Source organism: Cariama cristata, unplaced genomic scaffold, assembly GCF_000690535.1.
Source record: "Cariama cristata isolate BGI_N322 unplaced genomic scaffold, ASM69053v1 scaffold26917, whole genome shotgun sequence".
Taxonomy (NCBI): Eukaryota; Metazoa; Chordata; class Aves; order Cariamiformes; family Cariamidae; genus Cariama; species Cariama cristata.
Window position 1 is genome coordinate 5988 of NW_009627564.1, and position 16813 is coordinate 22800.

Below are 16813 nucleotides of genomic sequence, written 5' to 3' on the forward strand. Positions count from 1 at the left end.
TCCCTAGTAATAGGTCATTTCAAGAACAGCCTTTGAACTTTGTGGAAGTCTTAAACAGTTGTTGCTATGTTATATTCAAATATCCCAGAGAGATCAGGGGAAGTACTCAACAGGAAAAAACACAGTATTCTTTGGGTTACTATTGTTGTGGAAATGAGGCAGGAAAAGGGCCTGCCATAAATGATCATTAACGGAATATAGTGCATTTTTTTCAGCTTTCTGCAACTAGCTTTATCTAAGATGAGGAGTGATGTCCCCCACTCGCACACAGCGCAGAACTGCTCTTTCTAGTAAAATGCAATACCTGATGATACAAGATCAACCAGTTAATTATAGTAAATGTAAACCAAGCTTGATAAATTTCTAGTGAGGGGACAAGAAACTGCTAGTTTGAAATATAACTTTATTTTTTTAATCAATATGCAATCTACAAAATGTTCTTACAAGATTATCAGCATGATCTGTTTTTACTTATACTGACAAAAGACCCAAATAAAATTATATTTTCCATTAAGAATAACACCACTGCTTCAGAGTTATCAAAATTATAGCTAAGAACTACTAACTGCAGCAGTTAGTTACTGCGTTTAGTCAACAAAAAGACACATAAATGTAAAATAGAGGTGTGGACACCAACACGGCAGCTACGAAGTCCATCGACTAAAATAAACACAACACCTGAAAACATGTTTTCAGATGTAAAGTACTTTTGGACAATTAATATGGAATCTGGAGGGAAAAAAAAGCAAGGAGCAGAAGGATGACAGCGGCTTGGCATCATGTTCAATGGAAGGCACCATCATCCTCATTTCTCCAGAGCTGCTCCACAGGGGCAGCCCGATCATCGTTCCCAATCACTGCAAAGCTTCAGCTTTGCCACCCACCACCACCTCTTTTTCCTCTCTTTTGTGCTCTTTTCTGCTTGGAATAAGCAAGCATTGCAGGTTGCTTACTTACTAGCATCAAGAATCGTCTACAGTGGGCTTTTTCTGCCCATTATCACTATTCCTTTCTTCTTTTTTTTGCCTCTCCTTTTATTCTGAGAGACTTTGATGCGGATCCCATTTTGTCAGTTAAAAGCCTTCCATTGACTTCAATGGGTGTTTGAATCCAAAATTACATCAAGTACCATTTACCTACAGTAACAAAATTACTATGAGAAAGGTGAACGCAAAGATAAAGTTTGTTGGTTTCAGCAAACACGACACTTTGTAAATAAGGCAAACACACTATAAAAATAGCTGTTCTCATTGTTTTCTGTTCAAAATATAAAATATCCCAAACCCTGCTGGTCCTCTGTGAAGGAAACACAGCTAATATCTAAATACTGCCCTGTACTAAATGTTAGCGAAGTGTCAGCATCTTAAGTGACCCAAACAGTTGGAAGCATTTCAGCGACGGCAGGCGCTAGCTGTGGGAAGCAGAGATCAGATAGGTGTGAGACCTGGCTCCCTCGCACGATGCCAATGTACCTCATGGGTTATTTAAAGCTCCAGTCCTTCTGCTAGCTGAACACTGAGCATCGCAACAGCTTATAGCAACTGTTCTCAGCTCCATTCCCCTCCCCAAATTGCAGTTAGACTACTTACAGCCCAGATTTCTAAAGAATCAACACCAGTATGCATACTGACTGTCACCTGCTGTAGCATTTATAGAAAATATTAGCAAACTAGTCTTAAACATTGAGAATATTTGTTCACTAGGCTGTACTAAAGGACATCAGACAATGCAGAAGAAGAAAGGGGAAGCCAGGGTGTTTCTGTTTTGGCATGTTGCAATGGAATAGGAAGTTAGAATTTGAAGGGGGAGAAAAAATAAGTCAGACAACTCAAACCTTTCATTAAACTGCAACCTATTTTTAAATATTCTGACAGTGAGGCATACAAACATCAGTTTGAGACTGAACAAAGTAATTACTCAGCCTTAGGCTGCACTAATTGTCAGGTTTAAACTGAAAGCCTAATGAAACATTAAAGAGAGTGACTTTCTTTCAGTGTGGCAATACTTCCGTGCAATTAATTCTCTGTGATCCCGATCCAATTCCGATTAAAGTTAATGGTGAGTCTTGCAGGCCTCAGATGGAAATCCAAGAGTCTGCAACACAGATAAAGCTGTAGCTTGCCCTTAATATATTAATGAGTTCAACAAGGCTGAACGATCATTTGCACCATACCAGATATAAGACAGACTCACTAGCAGGCAAGATGACTTGTGATGTGGCTGTTGATCGCTTAGGTCGTTCAAAACAATAGCTTGTATCTTGAGGGGTCAATGCTTCGTGTGCTTCTTAAACACATCCCAAGATACAGCAGAGACCTGACAGAAGAAAAGTAGCCATTGCTTCTGCAGGACCTGTAACACCACCAGGTACTGAATGCCCAGAAGATGAGTGCTGCAAATGGGGATCCTAAGGTGAAAGAGTCCCAGACCAGCCTGGCTGTCCCTCCTTCTTAAAAACAGAAAAATAGGGGCCAGCTGGGGAAGACAGGCTTTGGGCAATAGCCACTGCTAACAGATTTACTGCATTAGCTGTATTAACGCCAATCAACACAAGTCAGCCTCAGACAAATGATAGCACAGGTATCTGCAACGCTTATTTTCCTTCCACTACCTTACTGAGCCAAGAGGTTAATAGATATTGTAGCTCTAGTATAACCATGGACTTCAGCAAACTGCAGAGCTCTGCCATGATGCTAAGTATAAACACTGCCCTAGTGCACACTGTGCCCCTTAGTTCAGCTGAGAAGTATATAAACCAAAATTAAATATGAATAAAATAAACCAAACATGACTTGAAGGTGCTAATGGCTTCTCAAGTCAAAACACGGATGGAGGATGCAACAGCTGAGATGTATTTGGATCACTACTACACTCAAAGGCTTGCTTAGATTTATAATAATATAATCTGCTAATAAAAAGGGATATATAGAGAAGCCAAAATACTATAATAGTCTATTTGGGGCTTTGGCAATGCAATACCCATAAAAAACCCTGCCCTCAGGACTTACTATAGAATCTATTACCCATTTCATTCTCAGCTTCCAAATGCGGGGAAAAGTTTATTGTGATGAACTAGGTTCATATTATGGCCTTCTGTTTCCTCAGACTGGTAATTTTCTCAGTGCATATCCCACATATTTCTACTTTTGGGGAATAACATTTATCTGTATTTTTACACAGTGTTCATATAAATAGTTACAAGCTGTACAAAATATAAAGTGAGACTTAGTGTATTACTGTATTTTTGTTCTCCACTAATTTCAGTTTGAAGTAAGGATAATTTTATGAAAACTGCAGGAAAAAAAAAAGTATCAGGAGCATTTTTTTAATTTATCAGATTGTTTTCAGACCTGGAATTACAGTCTGCAGAAAATGACAAAGGGGATAATGGCAGAGGGGAAGCATTAAAACCTTTCCCTAAATGCCAATAGTTTGTTGAAAACACAGTTAACACATGGATATGGATTAGTAGCTCAAGCTGCCTGCTGAAGCATCCCAGCTTCACTTCTCTTGCAATAGTGCATTTCTGCATTATTTCCCCACAGAAAACGCCTTTAAAGCCAGCAGCTTGAAAACATCTCCCTTCCCATGCATGGAAAGTCTGTCTTAAAAGTTACTCAGAGCAACAGCTCCTGCAGTTTCCAAACCAACATCTGGAGATGCCGAGCAAACAGCAGCAACCAGCCATTTCTGCAGCTTGTGGGGAAAACCCTCCACCAGTGTCAATTCTCAAAGCTTCATCAAATGAAATGGGCCTGGACTGATTTATGCCTGCTGAGGATCTGCCCCTTGTCTCAGTTGCTGCAGTAGTGAAAAAGATTTGCCTAATGCTGGCACAGAAATTTCAATCACATCTGCCATATGTTTTTTTGCCCAAGAGATTACTTTGAGTGAACCTATAAAGTGCTGTGGAGGAAACAGGCACAGCCACAGAAAAATGAAGAATATTATTGCGGAGGAACTTTTCCCATTTTACCAATGAAATCACCCTGTTTCCAACTCATTAATTGAGGCTCTTGTCGAGAATAATATTACGACTTGTTCTGTTCACATATATCGAGGGGAGCAGAAACATGGGAGAACTTCAGTTTACAAACGCCGCTAAAAAATGTAATTGGTCCTGCTGGACCTTACACAGATGCTGGTCCGCACATAAGCACTCTGACAGTTTTTATTGCTGAATGCTGTATGTCCAAGTGACATGAACTCTTTAAGTAGTGCCGTTAGGTTTCAATATGGAGTATGAGATCATTCCCAAGTCACAGACACACAACAGGAAAATAATGTATTAGAATCAGTCAATTAAAGGCTCACATCCTGCAACTCTTTACAAGGAGACCTTACTCATCCCAGTATTCCCATGACAGGAAGTTCACTTGAACACAGGCCAGTCAAACGAGTACTGATGTGCAGAATCAAACCCAAAAGCACTAAAAAAAACCAACAGAAAAATTCAATGACCATGTTTATATCCTAAACTAGGTCACTGCGCTGCTTCTAACAATAGAATTCCCTATGTAAATTGATTCCTACTAATATCCTATGATGGTGCCTCCTGTCCTCTTTTACTGCATTAGGCAGTTGCCAGCCTTGTCTGGATCTTCTCCATCAAGCCTAATCCACTTCTTTTCAATTTCAACCTGTAGTTAGAAAACAAAAAAACCCAGGTAGAATTAGCAAATAATTGGGCACTGAAAGTGTGAACAGCAGCAACGGTAGGAATAAAAGCTTTGACATGGAATCAAAACATTTCCAGACCCAAAAAATTTCAAAACCACTACTCCCAAAAATAGCTGAACTGAGGAAAAACAACCCTGCACTTGCAGTTCTGTTTTTCAGCATCGTCTTTGATCAGACAAGGAATTATTTTTTAATGATTCCTTTGCTCAAAGTCATTATCACAAATACTTGCAAGATATGTTTAGAATACAAAGCACATTCACTTTGCAAATACTGTATGGAGGAGTGAGGAGGAAGAAGGGAAGGAAAGCACAGCCTCAAAAATACCTGGCAATTGTAAAAAGCTTTCTGAACGACATGTTTCTGGGGCTGCAGATCGCTCTCTATGCCCAGTGACTTGACTTCTGTTCCTGAGGCACAAGTATCGTGCACGATGAACTGCACAGTAGCAAATGGATACCAGTCAGACGGTATTTCCTGGTCTGATCCAAGTTCCAATTTGTAAGACAGGCTGTGTGGATGATCTGAACCTTGGAAAATTTAAAAAAAAAAAAAAACAAAAAAAACAAAACACAAAACACACCATCAGTTAATTATCTTTTCTTTGTTTACAGTGCAAGGTTAATCTGCTAGCAAGAGAGCACAGCTCTATCTTTTATTAATGCAGAGCTGTTGTTATGATACAAGATTATTCTATCCATAGTCTTTGGCTACTTGGGCATAAGGTGGCCCATTACTCATTTTTTGTCTGCTTCAGCACACTTTTCACAATCATTGCAGTTTTACATATTAATTTACACAAGATTTACCAGATCCTTCCAGCTTCTGATTGAGAGAAGAGTATTAAAACCTAGAGATTGCTTGCTAAATTCAGACTATTAGGGAAGAATCTCAGTTTTCCCTTGAAAATGCATTTCTTACTCTCATAGAAAAATAAAATCTCAAAGTCCCCAGCTTAGCCAAGGCAGAGATGCTGCCCTGTGTCCAACAACCACCCTTTCCAGAGCTCTCTGCTGTAGGAATTTTACTGGAGTGTTTATTTCAAGTACTACAGCTATCTTGTGTAACATCATTTATTACAGTACGTCTACGGCAGGAAGATAAAGGCGCAGCTCAGAGTGCTGCTCAAACAAGATATATCTCAGCTGCCAGGATAATGGCTACCTGGACTACCTTTCTAGCTTCCTTTGTTATGGGAAAAGAACATACCCCGTTTCTTCCAAACAGAAGTATTACTAAAGTCACTGTTGTGTTATAAAGCAGAGTCATGAAGGACAGCCCGTGTAACGCAGCATATTCTAAATTACTTTAATCCAGCCTTAGATCCCAGGGATCACTTGCTTTAGTGTTTCTTCTACGTGGCGATGGTAAGGGAAAGCATTTCTCCTTCTCCTGGCACACAGGAACACCAGGGTGAAAAGCCTGCTTTCCAAAGAAACCGAGGTCAGCAAGCTCGCTATGTGCACGAAAGCAGTATAATATAATGAAAATAATCTTTTATATCACAGCTGCCTTTCCAAATTCTTCAGGGCAAAAAGTAGTAATTCTGCCTTTCTCCTCCTCTCCAGGATGTTAACCATCAGCATAGACAACTAACTACCATTTGGCTGCAGGCAGGAAAAAAAAAAATAGCAGAGAAGGGATTGGCTGTATTTTGTCAAAGGCAAGCCTGGCAGTGTATATTTGGGTTTCATCCATTACACTGAACGGCATCACAAAGTTCAGGCAAAAATGTCCCGTTTTTTATGCACTGGCTTTCTCTGGTGGCAGGAATCAATTTCCTATCAGAATGAAGGAAATACTGAAGATGGAGTTAACATACACTGAGCTTTATCCATCCCATGGGAAAAATTTCTATAACACTCCACATCCACAGGCTCATGGGCATTTTGTAAGGCAAAAATAAATACAAAAAGCTACACCTGCATTGCTCCTGAGAGCCTTGGGCTAGGTGCATCCTCTGCTCTGTGCTGCAGGTTTTCCCTGCAACCTGCCTCACAGCCTGCCCAAGCCAGTTCTGATTTTAGGAGATGATTTACATTTGAGCAGTTTGATGGGTAGAGTTCTGTCATATGTGTCTCCGACTTCACCAGAACAAAGTCTAATTCAATAAACCATCCTCCAGATTTCATTCCAAGTCTGGCATAAAGTCAATGGGTCCCCAAAAATCAAACCATGAAATTCATGCTTGTCTTAATCATGCTCACTAAAACATTTAACATTTTGTTTTCCTTTGGACTAATTATATAATTAGTATAATTATTAATTCCCACCCTCTTCCTTGCTGTTACACTCAACAGCACAGTTAAAACTTGACTGCCTAGAAGAAAAGGTGAGGGAAGGGGAGAACAGAATAGGAAGTGTGCTTCGGATTACCAGCCCCTAAACTTCAGAAGGGGAGGTCTCCAACTCTTTTTCTCTCTCCCTTCTTTTTTCCAGGTTTAAGAACAACAACAACAATAATCAGTAGCTTAAAAAGCTGTTTGCTGACTACAATTGTTCCTCTTTTTTGTTTGGTTGACCCCAAAGGCACGTGCACAGAAACCCAGCAGCATTTACAGCCACCGCTTTGGACAAGGGACATGCCGCGGGACAACTGCAGTCCCCTTCACCATCTGCACTCTCTATGTGGCTGATTTACAAGCATTCCCTGCAGGCTTGCTTCCAGCAGTACATCGCATCCGATCCTTATCCTAAATGCTGCTTCTTTATATAACTACTTGCAATGTTCAGAGAAAACCTGAACTAGAGTTTGGAAAACAATGCTATATACCCACACCAGTTAGAATTCTGCACCACGGAAGAGTATCGAACACTGGCCATGAAGTCTCCTAGGCACCTTTAAAGAAAAGCATATCACAACGGAGAGCCAGCAACCCCTCCCCGTTTCTGTCTACCAAAGCACAGCTCTAATACACGCTCATAAGGAACGGGTTACAGAAATTGTCGGAAGAGGTAATATAACTTGCATTCATAAATGCAAGGGCAGATCCATAAAAGGGACTGGTAGGGATCACTGCAACAAAAAATGTGTAGGTCCCGAGTTTTGGGAATGAAGCTCCCCGTAATATGTCCAGTACAATAGCACCTTTAAGGTGAGTGGGCCGAAGCAGACGCCCAGCAATGGCCATCACCAAAGCCAGCACAGAGGGAGGGAAACCAAACCAGGACAGGCTGGAGAGATCAGATGGAAAAACTGAAACACTTCACCCCTCCTTGTAGACTTTGCAACCCACCTGCCACACCAGCCAAGGCACAATGCTTTACAACCCCCACACACTTAAAAAATGACAATCACCACCCAAACCACAGCCCATGACCAAAAGCAGTAGCACCGTCACCTCCTTTTTATGTAAAAGCCTACCGTTTAGTTCACTTGTGCATGAATCGGGCTCAGTCACCCACGCAGGTATATAGCAAGGCTGGCATGGAGGTGGAGTAGGAGGTACCGACGGCCGTTTGTGCTCAATCAGTGCTGACGGCGTGTGCGAGACGTTACTCACACCTCTGAGCACACTACAGGACAGGGTCCTCCCAGGCACCAAGATACTCAGTTCGCAAGCCTGTAAAGGTCTTAAGCAAAGGAGTGCGATGGCAGGGGCACGCAACATGGCTAAAGTCTCAAGACAATAAGATAATACACAGAGACAGGTAAAAATGATAACATTAGGGACTTTATTACTGAAAGAGGAGGGAACAAAGTCAGAAACGAGCGCTACAGCCACCTGCCAAGCCTTGAGAATGAAGTCAGAGCACTAAACAACTGTGAGGAGGCAATGGCGCTTCAAGAGTCATGTCCACAGTGACAGGCCGATCTGTGTACCTCTATGACATGGGCCTTGTCCTCCATTGCTGCTGGTCATCTCTTGCTGTATCCAATCCCGTTTCTCCTGCACTAACGCTCTCTTGGTCCACAGTCCCTCTTCCAGGCTGCCTGGGCATGGTGGAATGAGCCTGCGTTGAGGTGGGCTTCTCCATCCTTGAATCTGCCCTCATCCCAGCAACGGCTGTCGTGACAGCAGCACCAGCAGTGAAGGAAGTCATAAGAAGGACCCTGTTCCAGAGCCAAACTGCGAGATGTCATCCCATCTGCAGGACCACAACCCACCTGAGCTGGGCTTCTCTTGGCTCCCAGGACCTGCTCCACTGGGAGCACCGGGAGCACCACTCCATGGTGGTTCCAGGATGCACCTTGGCAACACACTTACTGGAGCTGGTCTTTGTGCCGTTACATAATCACAGAATCGATGAGGTTGGAAGAGACCTCTGGGATCATCAAGTCCAACCTTTGCCCTAACACCACCATGTCAACCAGACCATGGCACTAAGTGCCACGTTCAGTCTTTTCTTAAACACCTCCAGGGATGGGGACTCCACCACCTCCCTGGGCAGCCCATTCCAATGCCTAACAACCCTTTCTGTGAAGAAATGCCTCCTCATTTCTAGCATGCACTTCTTCTGGCACACTTTCAGACCATGCCCTCTTGTCCTATCACAAACCCATTTGCTGGGTTGGGATGCGCAGACTGCACAACATCAGCCACAAGTGAAGTGTCCTGGAGAAAATTGCAGGGGTTGCAACACTAAGATGGCACGGCATGCCTCATCCAAGAAAGTGGTGCTCTCAGCCTCTGGGGTTATGGTTAACGAAGGGTCTGAGGAGAAAGGGTTTGTCAAAGAGCAGCTGCATCTTGTTTGAGTTCATTTGTGGTAGAAGAAAAACAGTGTAGATCTAAGGGCTTTTGGAGATCAAATTCAGCAGCTTCCTGTTCTGGGAGGGAGGAACAAGTTTCTGGGAGAAACAAGTAGCAATGGGAATTCTCTGGAAAATTATTTTGTCTTCTGAGAAAGGGAATCCAGAAATAACCACTGCTTGGAATTTTCCTGGGCAGGTATCTGATGGTAAATGTTGGATAACAGATGTCCACTTGAGCCCAGACATAAACGGGTCGTTGTCTTGGTGTGCTGCTAAAGGCTCCTTTGTTAGACATGGCACAGTTGTGATTCAGTACCATATAGCCCTTAAAAAGATCTCTGGGCTTATATTCCAGCTAACCCACACCCAGGATGTGGTCTCAGTGTGGGGGTCCGATGAGTTCTGGGGTCCTTCCTTTCCCCTCAGTGGTAACCTGCAAAGGCAGAGATGATAGTTTTGGGATCTGGGTAAGGCTACAGCCCTGAATCCTCTGGAGCCGCCTCCACTGGACCTTTTTGCCTACTCCCAAAACACAGGGTTCCCCCCAGCCCATTCGTCTCCTGTACCAACGTCAATGTTAGAAGGAGGTACTCACCACTTCACTTGCGGAAGTTCTTCTGCCCGTTGCTGGGCTGTGCTAGGAGCATGGAGCAACTTCTTCCCATCAGCTGTCAGACCACAAAGTGACCCATCAACACTTTGGAAGACTGTGAGCATTGCCTTAGTTTTCACCTAAAACTGGCCAGTCCTTGTCATCTCTGCTCCGTGAAACTACTGCTTCCCAGGCCTTGTTTTACACTGGAGTTAGAAGACAAAAGAAAGGCTGCATGTACGAGATCCTTTTGCAAAAGAAACTGTAATGCTGAAAAAGCAAGATGTTGGCCAGAAACAGAGAAAAGGTAGTGGTGTGGAAAGACAAGTGAGTTGGAGCAGGCACAGTGTAAGCCTGTACACCAAGCTAAGACGACATACTCAGATGCAAGCCCAGCTATCCAAAATGTGGCTGATCAGGCATCATGGAGACATGATCACCTGGACTACTGAAATCGAATGACTCCTGAAAGGCAATCATATAATTTGGGGAGATAACTGAGCTTTTACTAGCTAATTTAGGAGACAGAAACCCTGTGGTTTAGGTGCCTAGACAACTTGTTAAGATTTTTGTGAATTGAGAGACCTAAATCTTTCCTATTTTACAGCTGAAAATCTGGCTCTTGCTTCCTAAAAATGTTCCATTCTTGCTCTTTTCCTCTGAAGAATAACAAGAAAGCCAAAACGAAAAAACAAAAGATCAGTAAAACTATGAAACTAGATTCAAATTGTCATTTAGCGTTCATATAGCACTTCACAAACAATTAAAAATCTAACTTTGCTGCATCTACCCGCACTATTTAGCCCTTATTCACCTGTATGAGTAGCATTCAAGCAACCTTGATCTGAGAAAGGCTCATGAAGCCAAGCAATTTAGGCCAAAAAAAGAGTGCTGGTTATGTTAGTGAAGTAGTAATTCTATTTTTGCCAAAATAGGTCTAGTTCTAAAAGTCTTATTTTGAACATGAAAACATGAAGAATTACAAAGAACAGATTTACATTAGGATCATTAGAAGTTAACAACTCCTGCAGCTATGTCTAAATGGGTGTATTTATCCAACCTTCTGGGAAAAATGCATGGGAAATAGGGGAGTGGGCAGATACCACCACCAAGGAGCAGGTTGCAAAGTTGCTGGTGCCAGAAGGAGGTGGCTGGGCAGGGATGGAGCCCAATTCCAAGCCATGACAAAGCTTGGGGTTTTCCACCTAGGCAGTTTAGAAAATAAGAAAAACGGCAGCTGAAGGTTGCTGGGAACCACATCACCTCCGACACTGGAGTCCATGCTCAGATGCTAAAAGACAGGAGCAGGGCTGCCAGCAGCCACAAGCTCCCCAGCTCCATTTCTCTGTGTTGCTTAACCACTGCTTCCTCAGTGTGGCTCCATGATGCAGAAGAAAAAGAGAAATAATCAGCTGAAGAACTGTTGCTTTACACAACAGCCCAAGGATGGAGCTGTCCTAGCAGGAAACACCAGAGGGCAAGAATTTACACAGCAAGAGATTAAAACGCAGCGTTTCGAAGTCTGGTCTCTCCCCAGCTCCCTGGGTGACACAGGTGCAGACAGCTGCTCCAGCCCAAAGACTGGCCCCAGTACTGGGCTGAAATCATAACGTGTTCTACAGTCCCTTATACGATGCCCTGATTTCACAAAAGTAGACTCAATTTGCAGAAATTTCACTGGAGCAACCTTCAAAATCTATGGCTTTTTAACTTTTTCTTTTTTTTTTTTAAAATAACGCTAACACTCTGGCTCCAAACTCTCCATTTATATATCTGAATAAGCACAGGCAGCTTTTAAAACTCTGGGGTATCTTGCAGCTCACACCGACTTCGCTTGGCCAGCACTCTTCCAAGAAGCACTTTAATGGAATCCAGTGGATACTAACATATTTCAATGTCTATAAATGGAATCACAATAGAACTGTAGGCAACTTTTCCTTTTCCCTGCCTTTTTAAGAAGCCTTGGACGAAGGCTTTTTGAAAGCAAAAGCCTCGGCATATTTTTCTTCCTGCAGTAAACATATTAGGAAAGTTTACATATTTCTATTAGTTTCACTGCCTTCAGATTTTTGGCATGCCTTGGGACAACTCTATTTTTAAACTCTGAACTACATACAGAAAACTTGATAGAGAGGTTTAAATTTTGACTGGGCAGGATTACTACCAAAATGTTTTTTCAAATACATGAATATTTCAAGGATACAAACGATTTTGCAGATCTCAGCCAGAGGACTTACTCACATGTCAAAAGTTTAAGCTACTGGTAAAGCTGTAGAATGCCACAAAAAACAGTTCTTACTTTCAAATAATATAAATCCGAAGTTAATTGTGCACATCAAATCGTAAGGTGAATGAACTGCAGGGAATTAAAGACTTTCGAAGACTTATAATCTTCTTTAAAATTGCCTGACTAAATTGCTGACTTGATTTTGCTGAAGCAAACCTACATTAAATAGCAAAGAATATTAAAAGCTACCCAAACAGTCAGTCCCGTAAGCCTTGGGAAAACACCCAGGTCGCAGCAGCACGGTGCAAATCCTTGAAGCCTAGAGTGCAAGACACCCATATCTACAGATTTGGAAGACCTGAAGAACCTTCTTCTGCCTGCTAATTCTCCTTCATCTCTCCATCAACTGTCCATTTTCCAGTCTCCCCAAGTCCTGTCTTACTGCCTCCCCTTATCTTCCCTCTCTCTGTCATTTCTCTCCCCGTGCCATTAATTCTGGCTTGGTTCCCTGCCTTGTGTTAGCCCATCTGCCGATGCTGCGTCTCCTCTGCCCTCCCGCTGCCCATCGCTTGGCAGCCACCAGCATCCTCGCCGAGCACCGCACGAGATACCCAGGTAAGAAGTGGCATGTAAAAGGGAGGGCTCGGCCAATTCGGGAGGAACTATATGGCATTAGCCACAGGTCCAAGCTGACCACAGCTTCTTCCAAAGCAAAAGAAGGAGAAAAACGGAGAAGGCGTTAACACAACATCATTTCTGAACCTGACTGCAGCGGCGTTTGTGTCGTTCCTCCTGCGGTGCACATCAGTAGAAATCGAGAGGCACAATTGCTCGAGGTTTGAGAGACCTCATCGCCTGAGCAAGACGCAGTCCGCATGCAAAAAGGACCAGTATTTCCATGCAGCATCGCTAGTAAAAATACTGGCTCCCGTCTGCCACCAGCCATGCACTAATTCATACTCTCACAACTGCCACATTAGCGTGTTGATGCAGGATGCTTTCAAATGCTGTTTTAATACCAAAAGCAATCTAGTTCATTTACAGACTCAGGATAATAACTCCCTTTTCATTTGCCCCTGCCTCAGTTTTTCCGTTGTTCTGTTAGTTCTGTCACTCAAATATCAATCAGAATTCAAATATCAAACTATAAAAAAATAAAATAAAGCCATAATTACCTAAACAACAGGCCAGATTAAGTATAACTTACAATTAGTTAAAAATGAAGGAAAAAAAAAATTCCTCGTGAGGTTTTTGCCTTTACTCTTTTTTTTTGTTTTTGAATGTTAACTCTCACCTGCACACCTCTCTAGCTGTCACAACCTGGGAGTGGATATGTCAACTTAGCACTACCATACCTGAAACCAGGACTGCAGAAGACTAAATCTTTTCTGGACATTTTAAAGAGGCAGTTAGTCCAGACAGTTAGGGTACTACAAGAGTAGGCCAATCCATTTGTTAATACTACACACTTAGTCCCTCCTTAAAAGTACAGATTTTACAGGTATTTTAGGCAAAATGTTTTAATTTATCTGTCTTACATAGATTCCCAAAGCTGAAAATACACATAATGCATATCCAAGCAAAGGATCAAATGCCTTCACCCTACAGAACTTGAAGCAGAATACTGTATTCCTCAAGAATTTTTATGCCTTTAGAAAAGTACTATATATGGCTAAAAATTGGAATTTTAAAACCATATATTTATATTTCCCTTCTCCAAAAAGTCATATTTTCTCCATTAAATAAAGGCAAAATAACTACTTGAGTTAGTGGGAAATTAACAATTTCCACATGTACGACTATAAACTGAGCTGGTTTTATTGCTGCAAGTTTTTAGTGAGGTACCACCACCAGAGAGAAACAGGAATAGAGTGGGAGGCATCTTTTGTCAGTGCAGTTATTGCCATGAGTGCACAATCTCCATGCACAAACCCATAAAAGAGGTAATAGGATATTAGCCTTTGCAAAAGCACAGTCAACTTCCTACAGCAAGTTTGACCACAGTACCTTCTAGTTATGTATCCTACCGATCGTCTCTTAAATGATGCTAGAAAGCCAAGACCCAACAGTTACAGTACCACCTTTCCTATTAACTGTGTGATACTTAGTGGGCAAATCATTTTACCTACCGGCATTTGCTTCCCATCCCACCATTGCCCAGCTGGTATATGTGAGGCATAAAGCCTTCCCTCTTTCTTACTACAAACTTGAGGTTTACTCAGAATGATGAGATCCACTTCCATGATACTGCGTGCTTATAATTACTGATAATAATACATCTGCCTCCATCAAATAAATTAGAAAAATGTCCTTTAAAAAAAAAAAAAGGCTATATTCTTTTTCCTGAAAGGTTACTCCAGCTTCTACCAATACCACCGCACAGATCAAAACCCAAACTATGGAAGCTGATAGAGGCACAGAAGCATAAAACCAGTGAAGACATGCACCCAATCCCATCATTTTATAGTGCAAATTATTTACTTGAGTTTTTATCTGGAAGCCTGTCTATCTTCCACACAACAGCCCTGTAGGCACTCTCGTATTTTGCTGTTCCAACCGAGACTTGTATCACGGGATCAGATTCAACCTCGTGTAAGGCGCCAAGGCATGCCCTCCTATTCATTTTTGCTTTTAGGGATTTCTGCCTTTGGAGGTTCATGGTCCAAAGTGCTTTGATCCACTGCGTGGGAACGGGAAAGCGTATCATAACGTTTTCACAGGATTTCACACAGGGTAAATGCATTGGGATCAGAGCAGTTGAAGACATGTTTACAAAAGCCTGAAGTTCAACGTATGCCCCCTGAACCACTACCGCAGCCTTCACAGAAAAGGGAAGGTCTTGCCCATTATACCGTGTCCTGAAACGCATCAGTTCCAGCCTATAGGCATCCGGGGGTGTAAACTTAATAATTCGCGATTGCTCAAATTCCTGCGCTTTGACACAGTTATGGAAATGGTAATCGAGAATATTGATCCATTTCTTCTCCTCCTCCTTCTCAAAGTAACGCTCATCCTTCTTCTGCAGCTCCAGGTCATTCAGGGTTAGGAAGCAGTCGGCACTTCCGTTCACAAAACACAAGCAGTAAATGTGCGTGATGACAGCACTTTCTACGAGTTTTCCTTCTGCCTTAGTGACTTTCCCCCAAAAGTTATCCACTATTTCCAGAGTCATTTTCTGCTCTTCATAATTCCTCTTTTGTCTAGAAAGGGTAGGAAGTTTCATAAGCTCTTCCTCGACCGTTACGAGGAAATCGGTGAAGTCGTTATAATCTGTGGTGCCCAGCTTTAACATCTGCTCAACCTCTGGCTCATGGATCACTTCTACTTTGGGATGATACCTCCTTTTCTCTGTGTAAGACACACACTCGATCTTCACAGTATGGATTTTTCCCGAGACATTATAGCTCTCTAATTTGGGTTCGGACAGCTTACAGTGTGGCTGCAGCTGGAATTCCTTGAAAGGTTTCTCCAGGCCCTTTTCATAATACATCTGTAATACACCTCCGGCTAGGACGCTAAGGTAAATAGGGCCCCATTGCCGAGACGACATCATGTTCTTCTTTTCGGGAATCCTCAGCATGAATGGCCACCCATCTGCTTTCCGGCTCCTGAAGAGGCCGTGTGGGACGGCGGGGGAGAGTCTGTGCCACACGTGAGTACTGGAGACAGGGGAGCTTCCCGTGGCGTAGGAGCTATCAGCTTGCAGGTGTTCAAGCCTCTCGCAGATGTAACTGAAGGAGCCCTGGTTAAGGCTTTTCTGATCGTGGCAAGTTTCTTTGTCTTTAGGATGACAGACGCTCCTGTCGAGCCCTTTGTCCTTCCTGTGTGTGCTAACGTTAGTTGGTGATGTGCTGAGCGAGCATCCTTCCTTCCAAAAAGGACTGGAAAAAGCACAATCGCTCTGGAAGTACGGGAAGCGCCCTGGTGCCGACGACAACCCTCCTAACTCCTCGCAGCTTCCTGGCAGGTTAGGGCTTCCTTCGTCTGTTGATTTGAAGACCAAAGTCTTAACTGGCTGCTCATTAGGCAAGGTGTTCAAAGGAAGGCTGCTTGGTTTCTGGGAGGTTAGGGAGGAGCAACTCCCGGGTGATGGAAGAAGGTTAACACTTGATGGCCATTCAGAGATGGGATAAAGGATGTGAATCCCAGGCTTCGGGGTGCACGGACTTCCTGGGTAGTCTCTGGTAGGTGTAGTAAGTGGAGAGTTGCTGGGGGGTCCAGGACTTAGGTAGAAGTCAACTACAGGAGACGAGAGTGGAGTGCTGCCTGTAGAAGATGACCTACTTGAAGACTCATGCACACTAGCCAGATTGAGTTTAAGGCCATTTGCTTTACAACTGCTCTGATTATCAACCGATTTCTGAGGCGACTGGACATCGAAGGTAACCCAATTTGCTGGATTTGTGGAACACATCTTGTGAGAGAAACTTGAGGCACTTCCACATGTATCACCCGCAAACCACCTACAAAGAAACAACAGACATGAGCAGAAATAAATCCTCTTGAAAGACAAAACAAACCCAACCTTTATAAAATTCAAACCACCCAAAGCTCAGAATTTGCATGCAGTTCACAAATCCAGTATACTTTGTGTTTTACACAAAAATCTGAGATAGCC

General features: G+C 42.8%; 1 protein-coding gene across 1 annotated transcript; it reads right to left on the reverse strand.

Moving 5' to 3' along the window:
- Positions 1-4481: 4481 nt before the first annotated feature.
- STON1 (stonin 1) lies at positions 4482-16609 on the reverse strand. The gene is made up of 3 exons (XM_009704493.1): positions 14677-16609; positions 5008-5210; positions 4482-4640 (listed from the first exon to the last, which is right to left on the reverse strand). Exons 1-3 carry the CDS (start codon positions 16607-16609, stop codon positions 4566-4568), a joined length of 2211 nt encoding a protein of 736 aa, XP_009702795.1. The 3' UTR covers positions 4482-4565.
- Positions 16610-16813: the final 204 nt, after the last annotated feature.